At 36.5% G+C, this 20243-nt stretch overlaps 1 protein-coding gene across 2 annotated transcripts in view; it reads right to left on the reverse strand.

The window, feature by feature from the left end:
• Positions 1-7087: 7087 nt before the first annotated feature.
• Positions 7088-20243, reverse strand: part of LOC149799045 (ras-related and estrogen-regulated growth inhibitor-like) — a 62338-nt gene continuing 49182 nt past the window's right edge. The window contains exons 3-6 of one of the 2 annotated variants that reach the window (XM_089958007.1): positions 19880-19953; positions 16829-17036; positions 14065-14223; positions 7088-8022 (exon numbers count right to left, since the gene is read on the reverse strand). In XM_089958007.1, the coding sequence (XP_089814133.1) occupies positions 7997-8022; positions 14065-14223; positions 16829-17036; positions 19880-19953 (467 nt within the window). In that variant the 3' untranslated portion in view covers positions 7088-7996. Of the gene's footprint in view, positions 8023-13888; positions 14224-16828; positions 17037-19879; positions 19954-20243 lie in introns of those variants that run through there. The other variant, XM_089958008.1, reaches the window with a different exon arrangement.

Genomic DNA, 20243 nt, shown 5'->3' on the forward strand with positions numbered 1-20243 from the left:
CGCTATCGTGCCCTCACTATCACACGCAGTAACTACATGGTACCAAATTATGGGTATATTAATCACTGAATGTGAGTAACAAACTGACGTAACCTTAGCAAATGATCGAGTTGTTTTCAGTTCTGGTGTAAATGATCTTTATAATAGAGCTAACCGTCACATCTTAAAGGTGTGCCAGTCCAGAGCATACCTGTTTACCATAACTGGAAGTAAAGGTACGTGGGGTCGAATGGAAATGTTGATAAATGACAAGCGGCATCTTAGCCTGCATTTGTAAGACTATTATAACTTAGCGAGAGAGAGGACATTAAAATCTGTACACAGTTTCATTATCAGCATCATTAGTGCCCGGAGCTAACCTTGATAACAAATTTAATCAACTTCTTGATAAATATCTGTGTCAAAGTGGTGTTAACAAACACTCAAATGAACGGACATATAATTGTGTTATTGGTCAAGTAGAAACTGGCTATTCGAACCACTCCGATGAGCCATAACGAACTATTGGAATCATTGCACGTGCAAGTGAAGAATGCTCAAACGTTGAATACACCATCAGGTGCGAAAACACTCCATGATTGTTTCTTCAATGGCGAAGCGTAATTCACCAATATATCAAAGCCGGTTATGTACACGAATTAATATTTTCTACCAACACTGACTCAATTGAAATTTTAAAAAATATCGACTGTTGTACAACAAGGATGCATTTGTAAGTGTAACAGTTATTGGCAAAGACGATATTCTCGTTTAAAAGGCGTAATCAGTGTGTTTCAAAATGAAATGGGTGCTAAACCCCTAGAACGTACAATCGCGGAAAATTAAATATTCCCTAAGAAGAGAATCTTTAATTATGTGACAGATGTGCAGTAAAAGAATAATCGGTTAGAAGGTGCGTCAGCGTATTGCACATGGACGTGATGAGTCCGAACAGCGTCTGATGGTCGTGCAGTTGTACTACGCAATTGTATTATTAATAGAAGAACTATAAGGGGCCCTTAATGTTACCTACGTGAAAAAATAGTTGAAGCGGAACAACAGCTGCGAAATGACATCACCAAGATAACCAGTTTGATTGTCAAATATAAACGCACATGCTTGGTCGTAGACGCCATTTGTAGGATTTCTGGGGAAGAAAATGTTGGTCTTGGTGTGACAAGACTCATGGCAACAAAAAACCATTGTAGGTGCGGCAATCGGAGTTATTGTTGGGGCTATCTTGATAGCAACCGTTGTCTCTGGCAGTGCTAGCAAATTAGTTTCGATACAATTACATTCACGGGTACGTTTTTATTCAAAAAGGTTTGCTGCGGCACGAAGCAGTCTCAACACGATCAGTAAACTGCATTCAGTAGCTTTCGAGGAAAAAATAATTAGCATGGCCGAATTCGAGATTATTTTGGCCGAAATGGAAAATCTCCAACAACTCTGAGCACAGATAAGAAACCGCATTTCAGATTTACAGACTATAAAAATCGAGTAAATTAATCTTCACTTTCGTGAATTAATTATTAACGGCTTGCACATTATATGTGGCTTGCATACAAAGTTATGGCGAATAGAAGCTGTGGGAACTAGTCAGGAAAAGGGCAAAAAAGGCAAAAGCCCAACATACATACATACATACATACATACATACATACATACATACAAGCACTGCATACATACATACATACATACATACATACTAATATCGATATGGTATTACTCTCGGTGCCTGTATCAGATCCTAGCTGCTAGTAGTAACAGTTGGCCAGGACATTAATCCCAGCATTCTGGATATTTGAAACCAGACACTGTCAACAAGTTCGGTTCTTTTGTTTATCTTCCCAACTGAAACTGGACCAGTTCATGCCCTTGGATAAGGCACAAATGCTAAATTAATTAAGATCCCTTATATCAAACCCTTACTAAAAGAAGAGCAGAGTGGTAGAGCAGGCAGTTATAAAGCTGGGGCTTGGTACTGTAAGCAACACTGGTTTTTAGCTTTTGTGAAGGTTTTAGCTTTATTTTACATAAAGTTGTAGGACCCTTACTTGGTATTTGTGTGTACTTTGAACCCGAATGTAACACATGCATAGATACTTGCATACATGCATACATGCATGCATGCATGCATCCATCCATCCATCCATACATACATACATACACACATACATACATACACACATACATACACACATATTTACATTCATATATTAGATATGGCATTTTTGCGGATTTCCTGTGCACTGGAAACTTTGAGGATTTAAATTCAGTTTAAAGTAGGCTTTGGTATCAGACAGCTACAGAAAAAGGTGCCCATCGGTTTACAACAAGCATTCTCTCTGTGAAGGAATATACTTGCGCGCACTCATGTGTGTGTGTGTGTGTGTGTGTGTGTGTGTGTGTGTGAACAACAGTTTTACTCTACTGAAAATGAAATAGATAAAATCTTACTACATCGTATTTCTCTGCAACCATATCAGATAAGCAAACGTATATGATGTTGGGGACTATTTTGCTTTCCTTCACCGACTTGAAAGCATATTCTTATGCCATATTGTCGCCGTATATACGACCACTACGACCATGGCTAGGCTCAGTTTTTGGCAATATATAAATACTGATGTTGTTTGAAATTATTTTAAAATTATGAATTCGAATTTTTGGTACTAGATAATTAAAGTCGGATATATTCATTTCATGAAATTTCAAAGACTATACATTATGCAATTTATTTAGTACCGAAATAACCACACCACGCAAATTTCAGCGGCAAGAACATAAAGTAAAGACATCTGCGGCAACTCAAACGTGCAAATGTTCGACTGATGTTGATAAGGAGAGACTGTAAATGATAATGAGCAATAGGCTGAGCATGCCCACTGTCATATATAATCATCTATGTTTGAGTACATTCTAAAGTATTAAATTATATGAGTGCATCGAGGGAATAAACACTAATACACACACAGATATATATATATATATATATATATATATAGAGAGAGAGAGAGAGAGAGAGAGAGAGAGAGAGAGAGAGAGAGAATACATATCATATGGCGAATAACAATCCTTTCAAGTGCACTGGATCCAACATGGGATCACGTGTGTCAGGGATTGATTAAGATAAATGCAATAAACTGACAACGAACCGCGCGAAACTAGTATATAGCTAGCCTGAGCGCTTTCGACTCTTTAATGAGTCTTTTTCAAAGGCAAATACAAAACATAGACAAGACAAACAAATAAAACAGAAAAACGGTTATGTTTGCGAAACTTTGCATGGCTGTTTCTACAGGAATTCAACCTTTAAACTCTATTATGTGGCAACTAGTTTATTTCAACTTGTTGCTGATACTGGAAAATATTGAAATTTAGAAGTGCTCGTATTAGGTTGAAATATCTGTCGACCAGAATACTGCTGAGTGGAAGACTTACTTACCAAAGAAACTTTATCAACTAAGGAATATTCGTCAGCAGTACGAGCAGCTTTTTCTAAAGTTTCGACCTTAACCTCGTCCAGATAAGCCTTAATGTCACTATGGACACAGTTCTTGAACTCTTCAAGTTATACGAATTGTCTTAGATTTTCATATTCTTGATCAACTTTCTTGGCTAAGCACCACATATCAGACAACTGCTCTTTTTCTCTTGCAAATTCGACATGAGTTTGTCCAGCTTCTGTTTTAATAGTTCCTAAAATTTTGCCGATAAGCCTCAGGGACTAACTCATAACCCTTTAAGATGCATTCCATAACCAGATCATAGTCAGCACACTGCTGTGCTGAAAGAGATGCATAGATGACTCGGGCTTTGCCAAAAAGTGCACGTAAGAGTTTAACGTCGTTTTTTCTGAGTTTAAGCTGTGTGAGTCGGCAACTGACAGTTTATACCACGATAAACTCAGAAAAAAACAACGTTAAACTCTTATAATTGAAATTTCAATTATTCGTTATGTTATTTTGTTTGCGTCATTACAAAATAGAAATCTTAATTGAGCGTAGTAATACATGTTTGGGGTTTTCTGTTACGTAGCTATATATAGCACTTGGGATTGTCCTGCTTGATCGTAATAAGGTCATCATAATACCAGTCCTTCAACCAATGGAAGCCAAATTTATTCAATTATTGTTTTTTTAAAATGTTAGAATGTTGTTTTCCTTTAATGCTTACTTCGTGTCTGCCATCACTGGCAGTGTTTATATTATGCTGTACACGTGACTCTATTTATAGAAATGGAAAAGTAGTTCTCCTTACAGTTCATACAGAAATGAACGCGATTCATTTTGATCACGTGGTAACATTCTGACCAATGGAAATGTTACTTTCCTGTACCAGCTACTGCCATTGCAATTATACAGTAATAACTGAGTCCAATGCTCCCTTGACCATCTCAAACTTTCAGCAATATTTTCCGAAATAAGGAACATATTTGTCTGCTTCTGTTTCTCTAAAGGGGAGCACTAATCTAATAGTGTTAGTAACATCAAAACTTGAATTTGTATGTGAAGTGGGAACGGGCATTTCACTTGCCAGCTCTGTTTTTTTTCTAAATTGATATTCCCTCTCTTCCTTCTTTTTCTGCATTTGCATCCCCCCCCCTCTCTCTCTCTCTCTCTTCATATAGCATTTGTTTTCTTCTTTCTGTAACTGCATTTGTTTTTTCTGTAACTGCATTTGTTATTTCTGTAACTGCATTTGTCTCTCTCTCTTCTTTCTCTGCTTGTAAATGCATCTCTCTCTCTCTCTCTCTCTCTCCAATAATATTTGTAGTTCCTTTACTTTCATGTTAAAATCTGATACAGACTTACTGATCGAAACCAAAAAAGCTTTTATCCAAAACATTCTTTTCCACCAAATAAGGACCAAAATGTTTCTTCTTTCTTGCTTCGTTAAAGAAGCTTTTGCCTCAGAAAGATCACATTTTCTAGCAAGCTGAATCAATTCTTCTTTTTTCAAACATTCTGACTGCTCCTGGGTAGGATTTGAAAGAAAGATCCCTATTTTTGATGACATTGTAAAAAAAAAAGCATGTTGATTTAACTAAAGATTTCTCAAATGTGAAATAATGTTTGGGATTTAAAAAAATCTGAAACTAGGGGAATTTAAATTTCAAAAACAAAGTTCTCTGAAATATTTATGCAAAATTCGTATCCCAATGACGAGCACCCCACTTTTCGGTTACGAGTAAAAGCTCTTGAAATAAGTGACAGAAAAGAGTGAAGACAACAAGCTTTGTAAAATTTAACTAACAATTTATTTCCCTTGACTACAAAGTAGAAAAATAAGAATAAAGAACTTACGGTATTGCGAATTAAATCCACATTGTAATCCGAGAATTAAAAAAACACAAGTCCTATCAATGAAACGTTCTAAGTGAATCACAGTTCGAATCCCGATGAAAATCCAAGATGGAAGGCGAAGACGTATGCAATAGTCAGCGTTGTACTCATGTGTCAACAGTATCTTGTTGAATCACAGAAAATATTATTATAGTTTTTGAATTCCGTATAAATTCAGGTAAATGACTTTGACCAAGAATTAATTTAGCGCACATTTCTCGTTCCAGGAAAAATAATCACTTCAATTCAATAATTTGAAGAAAATAAAAATTCAGCCCCAAAATGGACGCCACAAAATAACTTAACGTCTCAAGTGTTAAGGCACGACTGATAAAATTCTTATCATGACATCAGTTATAAGACTAACTAAAACGCAAACCAGACTCCCGGATGGGGGCAAGAGTTCATCCTTCTGGAAAAAATATAAATTTGTTTACGAATTATCACGTGCCTCACGTCACATGGTCCAGGTATGACCTTGACTCAACTAAATGATTCTTACTCTAAGAAAGAATTTTGTTTTAAAAATTAAAACAAAGTTTACCAAAACTATCGCTGATTTTAAGGTCAGCAGTTAGATACAATGTTTCTATTATTAGGTACTTACATTAATGAAATAAATAAAAAAAATCAATCAAGTCAAACAGAACTGAACTTATTTCTGAAAAATATCAAGTCCAGTAAACAAATTTACATCAATAACATGTAATGGAATAAAAAAAAAAGCATTTACAACAAGCAAACAATTAAATTAAAGGTGTCGGGCGTCGGACTCGTTGTCTATGGGTCGCGGCTTCTATGCCCAACAAAGCCAGCATAGGATTGGCTGCGTCAGTATACCCTTGGGAAAGACGCTTTAACTCCCATTTCCAAAGCGTATTGTAGCCAAAACCATGCTTCGGTTTTTCACAACGAATCATTCTTTCCCTCTCGGCTCTCTTGACAGCGTAGGTTTGTTCCATTAATCAATGCAGATCAGAAACATTGTTGGCAAAATTCTTTAGATTTTTCATCCCAGCCAAACTATTTGTTGTGCACGTGTTTCAAACGACACACAACAATCTCCGCTGTCCATAAAACACAATTAGTATCCCACTGATTGTAAAAGCTCTAATATTTGTCATGCATGCAACATTCACTTAGTACCGAAATGTCTGGAGTGTTTTCGCACGATTCATTTCATTTGCTAGTTTACTCTATTTTCTTTTCTTCTTTTTTTTTGTCAAGGGAGGAGGTGGTCAAGTTTCATCTTTCGCAAAATTGCACAGGATAGCAACGTGTGTCTGTTTTGTGTGTGGTGGGTGGGTGCAAATATCTGTATTTCATATGTAAAATAGTTTATCCAATATAAATCGTATTATTATATACTCTGATTTTGTCCCATATACTTAACATATTTATCCATAAGCATCGTTAACATGGACTCGCGTCAGAATATTATTTTTTTGTCAGTCTTATCATCTGTAAGAAAATCCAATTCCTACAAATCGTAATGTAGAGGTGTGTTAACGTAAAAGTTGCCCAACACCCACATCCAGGGCAGCCACAGCCCAACGCCCACATCCAGAGCAGCCACAGCCCAACGCCCACATCCAAGGTAGGCATACGTACAAGAAACAAAAAACTTCACTTAAGTCAGTAGTCTGGGTAACATAAAAACAATAGCTCCAAACCAGCTAATTTCCAGAGGCGACAAAAAACAATCATGGCATACTAAACCTTACAGGTACAATGATAATATAAATTTCCCAAAAGAACAATGCGGATCACATTATTTACCATGGAAACAGTGACATCAACTTGATAGACAAACAACAGTATATAGCATGCAGATATGCATCTTAAAAAAATAATACAACGTATGTACATCATACAACGTATGTACGTATTACAACGTATCTGTATAATACAACGTATGTACATAATACAACGTATGTACATATATGGCATACGTTTGAAAATTTCAGTAAGACATGATAGATTTGTTATTAAAATGCAAGCAGAAGATTAATTAGATTATTAGGATATGTTGGTGTATTTAAAAAAAACCTGAAATTTAAACAAAATAATTAAGTAAAATAAATATATCAACATAACAAGCCGTAAGGCAACAAAGTTAAAACAAAATAAACTCTGTTTAAATTTGATTAACATAAAGCTAAATGCCACTGACCGGTAAACAAACTGACAGAAAACACTCATTTAGTGACCCAGACCATGTTTGAGTAAGCCTGTTCAATTCTTTTAAATTAAAAATCGTTTTTAATTCGTTGGGTACGATTTTCCCGACTACGAGGCTTCATGAAATGATGTGCATTGCATTTATTGGTTATTAATATAAACATTAGCGTATAATCAACACTTTTCATGAGTTCTTGAAATCGCTAATTCCCTTGTAGCTTTTAAGGCACCGATAATAATCAGTACAAAAGCTGAGAGGATTCATAGAATACATATTTCTGCTGATTCTCTGTATTATTTTCAAATTACCTCACTTCGCACCCTGCTTTAACACTACTGTGCTCTATCAGTGTTTGATTATTATGGTACTTCACTGGGTCCAACGATTAATATATGTTGGTGACTTGTACATTCAGACCTGTCTTGCCTAGAAGGATATGGATGTAAATTGAATTTCTAACACCAATCATAATTGCTGCAGGAGTCAGTCAGAAATGTCTATGTCCGATTGGCCCTGTTATAAAAGAAAAAAGTTAAGACATTGAGTAATGCCGAAAATGTGTAACGTTCATATCATCATATCTAAGAAATGGTGTAAATTACTACGCTAGCCTCCTGTTATCAGAATATAACTCAGAATTGGGACACGGTACGCATTCTTAAACTTTATTCTACTTATATATCTACCAGACTGTCTGAAGTCTAAGACCCAGCCATGACCACTAGGTTAAATAGCATCTGCGTATGAAAGTTATAGAGCGAGTCATCTCATACGCCGCTTTTTGCTGAAAAGATCAAGATATCTGCCGTGTGAAATTATATCGAACTTCATTTTAGTAGACAGAACTCGCTGGAGCTAACTCACTCATCCACTTCAAACCAGTTTTTAACCAATTTAAAACAAAAAATAAACAAGGATCACTAGCATGTTAACGTCCCACTCCTGTCCAACCGCCACTTTCAGTTGTTTCTTTTTTAAAAAAGCGGTACTCTTGAAGCACTATTACTATTTTCAAAAACAGTGTGAAATTAGCCCAGCAATACGATGACAACCAAGACAATATTAAATTAGCACAGCACGACAATGACAACAAAGACAATATTAAATTAGCACAGCATTACAATGACAACAAAGACAATATTATATTAGCACAGCATGACAAAGACATAAAAGACAGTATTAAATTAGCACAGCATTACAATGACAACAAATACAATATTAAATTAGCGCAACATGACAAATATAGCAAAGACAGTACTAAATTAGTACAGCAATACAATGGCAACAAAGACAATATTAAATTAGCACAGCATAACAAAGACTGAAAAGACAATATTAAATTAGCACCGCAATACAAAGACAAAAAAGACAGTATTAAATTAGCACAGCATTACAATGACAACAAAGACAATATTAAATTAGCACAGCATGACATTGACAACAAAGACAATATTAAATTAGCACAGCATTACAATGACAACAAAGACAATATTATATAAGCACAGCAATACAAAGACATCAAAGGCAATATTAAATTAGCACAGCAATACAAAGACAATATTAAATTAGCACAGCAATATAAAGACAACAAAGACAATATTAAATTAGCACAGCATTACAATGACAACAAAGATAATATTAAATTAGCACAGCATGAGAAAGATAACAAGTTATTAATTGGAAAAAACTTTAGGAAAAAATTTCTAAGAGTTTTTTTTACAAAACAATGAATAAAATGGTACAAAATTCAGAATATATAATTTTAGCAATCAATTTTAGAAAAACTATTTTTTATAAAGCGAGTTTGGTGGAAGATACTCTGCTCTGAAAATAATGTTGTTTAATTCTACAAAACAAAACAGGAAACTCGGATATAGAGGAAGTTGATATTGATGACTTTGAGATTTTAGATTCTTCTTGGATGCAGTTCTTTCTATGTCATGAACTGAAGTTCGTTTTCCATTCTTTCAAGCACATATGTCATACACAGACTATGTTACACAAGTGCATGTAGACTGATTACAAACTGTGAACTGACTGTGACAGGGGTTAGAAAACTTGAAAACAATCAGCACTACGTATTTGTGAACAAACTAAACTACAAAACGCTTAGAAATAGTGAATTCGTTAGCGACGAGAGCAGGTTTCTTCTTGTACAGTTATAGGATTAACAATGACAATATTAAATACCTAATTCGATTGAGTTTTCTAAAGAGATGACTAGTTTAACGAGAGCAGCGATATCATTTGCAACCTCGAGGTCAGTCCTACAGACAATAATTATCTGGATCTGTTCTGCCACCTTATTTTTATCAGTTTCCTCTTGGCATCGCATATGTACATAATCCTGATTTCGCAAGGATAAAGAGAGATCGGCAACACAATGACTTTGTAGATATTCAGTTCGGTTCGTAGACTAATGCCTTCGCGCTCTCATGCATTTCAGCTTAGTCTGCCAATGGCCACACTTGCTTTGGCAATTCTGACGTCGGTTTCGTTATCGACGTGGACTGCACGTGACATTGTATTGTCATGTTGGTAAACTGGTATACTGCCAGAGTTTGGCTATTCATTGTGATGGCAGGCTGTACGTATGGCGTTTATGGTGCAGGTTGGTGCATCAACGCTGTCTTCTTGATGTTGATTGTGAGACCAAAATGTCACAAGCTGACGATAATTGGTCCATATCCTGTTGCATGTCAGACTCATATTTGGCATCCGGGGTGCGGTCGTCAGCAAATAGAACATAACTGTCACTTCCTGCAACTTCGTCTTTGCTTGTATTCCGCTTGGGTTGATGAGCTTGCCACTGGTTCGGCATCTGATGCCAGTCCCAGTGTCATAGTCACCGAAGGCATCGGTAAGCATGTTGGCGAAATCATTCCGAGAGCCAAACGAAGCAGCTGCTGCTACCACCTTTATAAGTGATTCGGCCGGAGTTCGAACTCATGACCTCCAGCATTCAAAACTGACGCTCAAACCACTTAGGTCACCGGAGAATTCGATAGAAGACAAAAAGGCGAAAAGAAGAATAGATAGACGGATATTCATTTATCCATTTATCGATCCATCGATTCAACTATGAATTCATCCACTCACCCATACATGCATACAGATTTGCGCACGTGTATATATATATATATATATATATATATATATATATATATATATATATATATATATATATATATATATATATATATATATACATACATACATACAAGTTTATGCTCTTAAAAAAGTAACAGAAAGGGTGAAAAGCAACCAGCTTTGTCAAATTCAACAAATAATTTATTTTCCAAGAATACAAAGTGAAAATGAAAAAGGAACTTAACGGTATTGAGAATGAAATCCCAAAATAAGCCTTGAATTGCAGACACAAATCCCAATTATTTAAACTTCTTAATAAACTTTAGAAGAAATCCGAATTAAGACCAACGCTGAAGTGTTGATGTGTCCGTGTTGACCTGTATAATGCTGATGTTCTAACATTCTTTTGTTGAAACACACTAATATAATTCCAGACTTAAATTCACTATAAATCCCAGAGAATGTCTCTGTTCAAGATTATTATTTTATATGAGCATTCTGTATTTCCAGAGAAAATAATCTCTGAATTAAATAATTTGAGGAAATAAATTATAGCCCAAATGAACAATGAACACAACTATAATACACATTGATCCCGCTTAAGCACGAATGAACAGTCTTTCCAGTGACAATAGCATACAGTCTTCTACTTGTCCTCACGTCACAATTAGCATTTTCTTTTTATTAAAACGCCTTTATCTAGTGGAGAATAACCTTCTATAAAGGTTTTAATGTTTATAAAAAATATGTTAATTATTCTTAGAAAGTATGTTGCTAAAATTATAATATATAACCTGGACGGACAATGTCCGATGCACCTGGTAAACTCTAGGGGAATCCCAATAACCTAGACCCAGACCCAAATAAACATAATTAATTATGTTAATAATGATCCTGATAATAAGCCCATACACATAGAGAATATTTTAGCTATGCATTAGTTGCTTACAGAATAAGATAACAAATAAAAAAAATAATTCAGTTCAAGTAGAAAATGAACTTGATTTTGGACAAAGCTAAGTCCAACATACAATGCTACATTACAATAGCATATGGACCGCTCCGGTGGCCTAGTGGCAAGAGCGTTCGCCTCGGAAGCGGGAGGTCGCGGGTTCGAACCCGGCAGTCATACCAAGACTTATAAAAATGGTACTAATAGCTGCCTCGCTTGGCGCTCAGCATTAAGAGGTCAGTGTTAGGACTGATCGGCCTGGTGAAGGATAATGTGACTGGGTGGGACATCATGCTACATGTCTGCAGAAGAGGAGATACAAGCAATAACTTGGTTTAGTTTTCTCAACTGAAAATCAAACTCAGTTTCCTCGTCTTTTCAAACATTAAAAATAATACACCAAATAACTGTTGAAAAAAATACATTTCCTAACCGTGTAAAGCTCTTCTTGTTCAGCGTGTAAACAAGTTCCGTATCTTTATATTAGTAAGACCGTTTTAGGTATTGGAATCACTCACTTCAATGTTTTACTGCCGATGCTCTCAAATTTTATTATCACTACCAATTCCACAATAAACAAATTAAAAACGGGGTGTAAGGGAATCTAACTTTCCTTGACAAAGTTCAAGCGTCAAAATTTAATAATTTATCTTATCAACGCGATATTACATTTCATCCATTTATATCCTGCAAACATTTAACTTGGCTTCCAAACAGATATTTTCCTCTTCCAGGCCATCGGTTCATCGTTGCAGAGGAAACTTAGGAATTACAAGTACACCTTCCTCACCTTCTCTACCTTAGCAAATCAAGAATGCATTTATGAGATCATAGGTTCAACTCCCTGTGACATCACGGGCAAACATGGAAGGTCTCTCATCCACTGATAGATGCGCATTTCAGTTCTATTGCCTGCTATGACTAGGCCCGTATTCTCAACCGTTCGGAGCACGCAACTCAAGTTCATGCTCAAAAGTCGACACGATTCTCAAAGTAAAACGAGGTTTAGCGGTCTTGGAGAGGGATTCAAATTCTTGTTGTGCATTTCAGCACTATTTTCAGCACATTTTAAGCTATACATGACAGCCAATATAACTGGATTAGGAAGACTCCACGGGAAGCTAATGACAAGCTTTCTCAATAACCAATTTGGCTGTGCCCGAGAATGGGATTCAAGCGGAAAGAAGTAAAATGGCTGTGATCGGTAAATCACTCGGCAACCCGGAACGCCAGGTTCAATTTAAGTTAATCTTCAAATTTCAATTTCTCAGGTTTAATTTTAATTGAAGTTACAAACTATCAGAAGTATAGAACTGTGAACTTTAACTATAGTTTCGTGCATAAAAAGTTTGGAGAATACAGAGGCTGGCTTCACGCTTTTTTTAGAGCACTAAATGGGGGCACAAGCTCATAGTCCAAACATTTTATGACCGTGTTTTTACTTCATCTGGAATAAAAAAAATATAATTATATAGCTTTTATGATTTTCTTCACATAAGTTTCTCTCATAGACTTAAATTTTATTGAATGGACCTAAATATACTCAAAGCATTGTATTTTCAGACTTTGAGCTCGAGTTTCTGCTGAAAGAGTTTCATAAATCACAAGCTAGGCTCAAGATTTGCAGCTTGAGATTCATTATCAGCCAATAAGAACGACGTTACAAAGTGATGTTACTTGCTATTGGATCAGAACAAATTTCAAGGTCACAGTCAAGTCTAAAGTAATTTCTTCTCAAGGACGAGATTTCGCGACTAAAAACATATCTTTTGCATACCCAGCGAAAATAGCTTCGCACGATCCAGACAGAAAATATATTCTTTTTTAAATTCATTTCTGTTTGTAACTATTTTATCATTGTGACATAAAATTGCCGTCCTTAACTTTATTATTTCATAAATAAGTAGCATTTCTTTTCGTTAACATGCACTGTGCCAAGACGTTCTGGTGTCTTGCCATGTTTCAATGCAAAGGTAAGTAAGCGTTCGACATAACGATGATCTCATTCTGTCGTAATAAAAGTGGACAAAATGGCCGAACAATAATAACATTAAAACATATTTCTGATTACAATTGCCAAAACAAGCACCAGCGGCTAATTTGCAGTACTCTTGTTTCCTTCAGCTACAAGATCACCGCTCTGTGCTTTGCATCGAAAGTAGAGAATGTTTGACAAAGTATGTATGTATGTGTGTAGGTAGGTAGGTATGTAGGTAGGTATGTATGTATGTATTTAGAACTGCAATTTGTTTGAAAACCTGTGACTGTGACAGTAAAGATGATTCTGTGTTTGCGTCTTCGTGAGTGAACACAGAAATAAAAACAGCACACTTCAACTAAAGTAAACACATCTAACATTTATTTGCCATTATATGTATGCAGTAAGAAACCATATGCGGAACACACGAATAATAATCCTTGTCTGGTCAAAAAATGGACGAACAATCCTTTTATTCATGAACATAAATTATTCAACACGCATACCCTGCATTAGGAGGAAGGTTTGTCCCTACCGAATGCACCAAACACTCTATCAAGGAATGTCCGCGATCGTCTCTTATAATCAATAATTTCTCTACAAAGCGTATGGAAGGCTTCGACAACTTTGGTTACATCCTCTGAAGCGGACAGCTCAACGAAAGGACATCCTAATTCTGCTGCCATCTTTAGACCTGCAATTGAGATCTGATTTCAGTAATCAAACAAGTGAGCGAGTTCTTAAAGGATAAATATGGTGAAAATCTTCAAAATTATTGTTTTCATTATGTTTGTTTTTCAGCATGCTTAAAACGATAGGCTGCTATGTGTTGGCACCGAACTGATAATATTTAGCACTGAAATTAATGTAAAGCGACCAAGCCAAAAAGTACCGTCTGTCTTACCACCTTTGCTATCGATTCTATTTACTTATAAGCGTGACGCTATTGCAGAATAAGTTGACCATCCATTGATATAATGATTTTACTTTAATGTAAACAACAGTATTTTAAACCGCATAGTCAAAAGTATCATCAGGAATGGAGAAGAAAAAAAAAGTATTTTGTATTTACCAAATCTCTGACCTGGGCAGCCAGCGAAGCTGATCGCCGCTGCGAAGTGTTATACCCTTTTCATTTCTCCAAAACGAAAGTCAGACCGGTTTCCAATGTTAAAAATGTTTCGACAGTTGTAAAGGCAAGCATAGTATAAAATCATACTTATATTTAAATACGTTTAAAATGAATAAGTAAAGCCAGGTCATTTAAAAAATATCGAAATATGAATGTGTAGTTTCAAAATATTGTTTCAAAGAAAACAAATCGAGATAAGGGAGATGAAATTGTTGTATGAACAAGAAGTAACAACTTCAAGTTTTCTACGTCACATAATGTGATTTTAGCCAGACTAAATGCTTGTTACAAAGACTTTACAAAAACGTTTAGCTATTTAGCAATACTTCTGACACGAACGATTGTGGAGGTAAAATCGGAATATTCTTAATATGTCATTCTTAAATAAAGGCATGGATGTAATCGTTAGAGGTATTTACTTTAATTGTTTTCATCTCGTTTTTATGTGAAATATTACTTTAATACTGGTTTCTTTCACGTTGAGGGTATTATAAAGAATCATTTTCTGTTTTTATTCTCGTAAATATGGTTTCAGTACATTTCTAAATTTGAAAATAGTCTTGAAATGTCAGTTTCCTGCTTTATTACAGACACCATAGTAACTACATAGTAACTATCCATTATCACCGTAGTAACTATCCATTATTTTACCATTCAGGTCAGCCAGGGTATTAACCATCCTGGGGTATGACTTCAGCTTGCTACCAGAAAAATGTTATACCTTTTAATTGCTGTTCGGGTGTGTTGTAGCCTTGGTTATGGTGCGAATAATTGGGTTCATGATAAGAATTCAGCTGAACTAATGCCACCAAAACATCAACGATTTAGACGATAACTCCCCCCCCCCTCCGTTGTTGCTTTTTGTTCACTGGATCAGGCTATTTACTCCACATCCATTCTTTTAAACCGCTTTTGATTTACGCAGTCAGTATAATCTCTAAACGGTGTAGTTTTCTGCTTTTTGGAGAAATATTTATTATGAAAATGCATGAAATATTTACTACCTCGACTTTCTGAAATTTGTTGCAAATAATTTTGAAAATATTAGAATTTATCATTTGATTTCAGGAGTTGAGAAATAAGTTAATGAATATAAAAAAAAATTAACCTCCCAGAAAATGGTCTTAACGCAGTGTGTTAAAGTTATAGATTCTAGGCTGGGTGGAAAATGTTCACAATCAAATGGTTGCCTCGTGAAAGAAGCTTTTCCTCGTCTATAATCAGTAGCGTATAGAAGGCAGTAAAACATAATATGTATAGTTTTAATTCTTCTTTCTTTGTAATGAGTTAATTATTATTTGTCTGCCTTGTCAGTCATCTTTCATAATTATGTTATAAAGACATATAACAAATCGTGATTTCATATTTCTACTGGGCTACATGAATCCAACACATGGAAGCTCAGACCAAACATTATGGTACCCTTTCCGGGCTTCAGTCTGAAGTATATGGTAACCAAGACCTAGCACTGCGATAGCATTTGTGGTAGCCCTTGTGTCCCAGACTGAAATATATAAAAGCTCGTACCCAGCATTGTGGTAGCCCCTGGACTTAAGGCTAAAGTGTATGGTAGCCAAGACCCAGCACTATGGTAGTCCCTAGGTTCCTGGCAGAAGGACGTGGAAGCCCATACCCACAGTTTTGGTAGCCCATGAGCTTCAGGCTGATATGCATGGTAGCCAAGACCCGACACTATGGTAGTCCCTAGATTCCTGGCAGAAGGTACATGGAACCCCATGCCCAGAAATGTGGTAGCCCCTGGGCTCGAGCCTCAAGTATATAGTAACCAAGACCAAGCACTGTGGTATGGGAGAAGTATGTGGGAATCCATACCCAGGATTGTGGTCGCCCCATGGCTCCAGAATGAAATATATGGTAGCCTATACCCAGTATTGTGGTAGACCCTGGGCTCGAGGTTGAAATATGTGGGAGCCCAGACCTAGCACTTCGGTAGCCCTTATATCCCAGACTGAAATATGTGGAGGCCTAGACCTAGCATTATGTAGCTTCTGGACTCCAGACATATTTGTTATGCCCTGCTAGGCATCTATTTGATGATCAACACTAGTTTCTTTGACTTAAATTGCTTTCTTTGTTCCAATACATTTGTCACAAACATAACCGCACTTCCAATCAAACAAGCTCATACACGTACATTCGCGCATACCTTCCTCCTGTGTGACTTGTCTCATATGGGCAAGGTCGGATTTGTTTCCCACGATAACAATAGGGACAGTTGTTCCTCGTCTGAATTCCTCAATTTTCTTATGCAGATCCCGAAGCACCTCGAATGTTTTCCGGCATACCACGGAGTACACCAACATGAAGCCGTCAGCCCACCGTAACACATCTTCCCGGGCTCCGCAGTCTCCTGACTATAAAATTATTATTATTATTATTATTATTATTGCAGTATTTCGCCTGGTAGAAGGTTTTTTTGTTATACCTTATCAGCTTTTGGGCGTCGCGCGTCATATGTCATGAATCTGAGCTACTTCTGGCTTCTCTTTATAATCTGCTTGAATAATTTTAACACGGCTTTTCTGAGATTCGCGGGGAGGGGGGGGGGGCAAAACTTGACGGGCTTGTTAATTTTCGTATATGGGCAACAGCAATTTTACATTTTACAGCACATGCAAATGCCCACCCACCCCTGCTCTCCCCCCAAATGACGTCCCTGTTTATGAGGCCTTTAAATTTGTACATAATGCCACTCCCTGTCAAATATAGCCACTATTACTACAAACAGAAAGCCCCAGTTTCTTTTTTTTTTAAAATCGCACTTTCATCATTTTTATTGAAATCATCTTATTTTCAAGCCTTTCCAATTTTTATGCATCATATTTATCCGCCATTAACAAAAATTAAAACAATTAAACAATAGATATAAAAATAAAAGCTTGGAGCAAATTCTTCAAAGAACATTCAGAACAACAATGCACATTTTAATTTCAGAACCTATCCTTTTTGTATTCGTAATATGAATCCGGCACTAATTATGGCCACATTGAAAAATAATATCACACAAGTTAGATAACTCCTTAAACATTGCCTGAAACACGTTTTGGCCTTCAGATATTTCACTTTCGTATTAGTGACGTCAGCTTGTCATCAGGATAGTATGTACGCCAGAATAGCTATGGAAAACCACTAAAAGCAAATTCGGTCCTATTTAACTCAGCGTTGAAAAGTCTTTTGACCTTTTAAACGTTTGTGGAAATTGTGTCAAGAATTTACATATGGTGACAAGAAACTACCAAATATGACCGCCAGTAGTAAAGACAGACAAAACAACTCACAAATACTTTTAAATGCACACACACACACACACACACGAGTTTAGCTACAATTTAACAGGGCTTTCAATCGTTTATAATTTAAATGGATTTAATTGATGTATACTTACATCACCATTGATGGAAGAAACTGATCAACTTTTAAATGACTTTTTTTTCTTCACAAAATAAAACGATAGACCCGATAATTTTGATATGGAAATGTTTCAGCCCGGATTGACTTACCAAATGCTAGTACATATGGTTTTTAGGCCAAAGTCAAAAAAGACATAAATACTTGGTTAAATATGGTCTGACTATCCCATGGATGTTTTTTCGAAGATGTTTTAAGACGTCCCACTTAGCACTCCTGCTAGAAAAAGTAGTTATTGTTGTCAATGTTGTTGTTTTAGAAGGATACGAAAATGTATCGTCACCACTACCACGAGTGGTGATATAAATTGTTGTCGGTTGTGTTGTAGGAATGAGAGTTGTTGTTGTTGTAGTAGGGTTTAACACTAAAATTTCAGCACAAGATAGGCTATACATGGCGGCCAGTATAACTGGTGGAGAAAGAACCCTGGAAAACCCCGGGAAGAACCACCGACCCACGGGAAGCTACTGGCAAGCTTTCTCACGTACCAACGTTAGCCGAGCCTGCGACTCGAACCCACGCAGACAGCGGTGAGATGGCAGTGATTTGGAACTGTGAGCGCTTTAGACCACTGGGCCACTCGAGAGAGAAGAAGGCTTATCCCAGTCATGACATGAATAGCAGCAGTCGTAGAAGCAGTACTACTGGTAGTACTTGGTGGTGGTGGTGGGGTGTCAGGAGGAAGAGGAGGTGTATAGCTACCACTAACGCAGGTATTTTCAATTATAGTAGTAGTACCAGTGGTTGGTGATGGTGGTGTTTAAGGAATGACAAAGGAATGTGTAATGCCAAACTAGTTATTATGGTAGGAGTAGCAGTAGTTGTAGTTACCATTGTTGCTTTTTATATATGTAAGGTAGAATGTGTATTGCTATCACCAGTAGCAAAAGTTATAGAAATAGTATTTGTAGTAGTAATAGTTGGCGGTTGTGGCTATTTAAGGCGGAAGAAAAGGCATATCGTCACCAATAGCACAAATTGTAAACTATTAAAACAGTGGTAGTTGGTGGCGGTGATGGTGGTTTTTAAGGAAGTGAAGGGGAAGGATTATCACCGCCACTAACACAAGTAGTAGCAGTTACAGTAACATCAGCAGCTGGCGGTGGGGATGATGGCGTTTATAAAGAGATATAAAGTGTATCGCTACCACTAACACAATTGTTGCGTTTCTAGTCGTCGTCGTCGACTTTATTACAACCATTTTCATCAACATCTTCTTCTTCTTCAGTGCATCAATTGAGCCACACCACCATTTCCACCGTCCCTTTACTACTGCCATTACCACTATCAGTACGGAATGACTGCTTAGGTAGATGAGAATTAATTAATGAGTCGCGGTACGAGTGGGTCTACTACACATGGGTACATTTAACACCGACTTAGTAACATCGTCGTTTGGTGCTTATAAGAGATGGAATATGGACTAGTGCGTGCGATGGTTACCGTTTTTTGCGGACCTGCGTTCGAATCTCCGTAGAGTACGAATGTTAAAATATTCGAACCTGTATGATAGTAATATTTGTATTAAATATTAATTCTGCCTTGTATTATCAAGCATTCTCTTGTTGCATCCACGGATAACACTCTCTGTTCTGTTTGGTGTATATTTGTAATTCTCCCTCAATGCATAAGTGTATGCGTGTGTGTGTGTGTGTTTTCGAAACAAGTGTGTTAGTTATTTACATGTTATATGAACCAGTTTGAAATTCAGTATACGTGCATATAATCCTGTTTTGGCATTTCGAACATTCTCATGCGTAAAGTAAACCACAAGTTTGCTAAAACTTACCAACGAACGTGTATCTAATATTTCGAATGCCGTATTTTCTCCGTCTACAACTGCACTGTGCTTGTACTTGCATTCTGGAAAAGAACATAGAAAAACATTTTCGATATGAATGGATTGTGTTTCCCCTAGAATTAAAACTACTTCCTCAATGACCATTCATAAATAGTACATCATTTTGTGACTGAGAAAGAAATAGGAATGAGGAATCAGCATTAAATTTCAAGTGGTGATGTGCATCATTAATTCATCGCTTGCCCCCATAATGTAACTGAGGAATAAAAGATGAAAAGAAAAGTCTTGAAATGTATTGACTGATATTCTAAAAATCATTCCAAAAGGTTGGAGGTGGGTAGGTAATATCGGG

This window comes from Sinohyriopsis cumingii, chromosome 5 (genome assembly GCF_028554795.1).
Source record: "Sinohyriopsis cumingii isolate HCF-2022 chromosome 5, ASM2855479v2, whole genome shotgun sequence".
NCBI classification, from domain to species: domain Eukaryota; kingdom Metazoa; phylum Mollusca; class Bivalvia; order Unionida; family Unionidae; genus Sinohyriopsis; species Sinohyriopsis cumingii.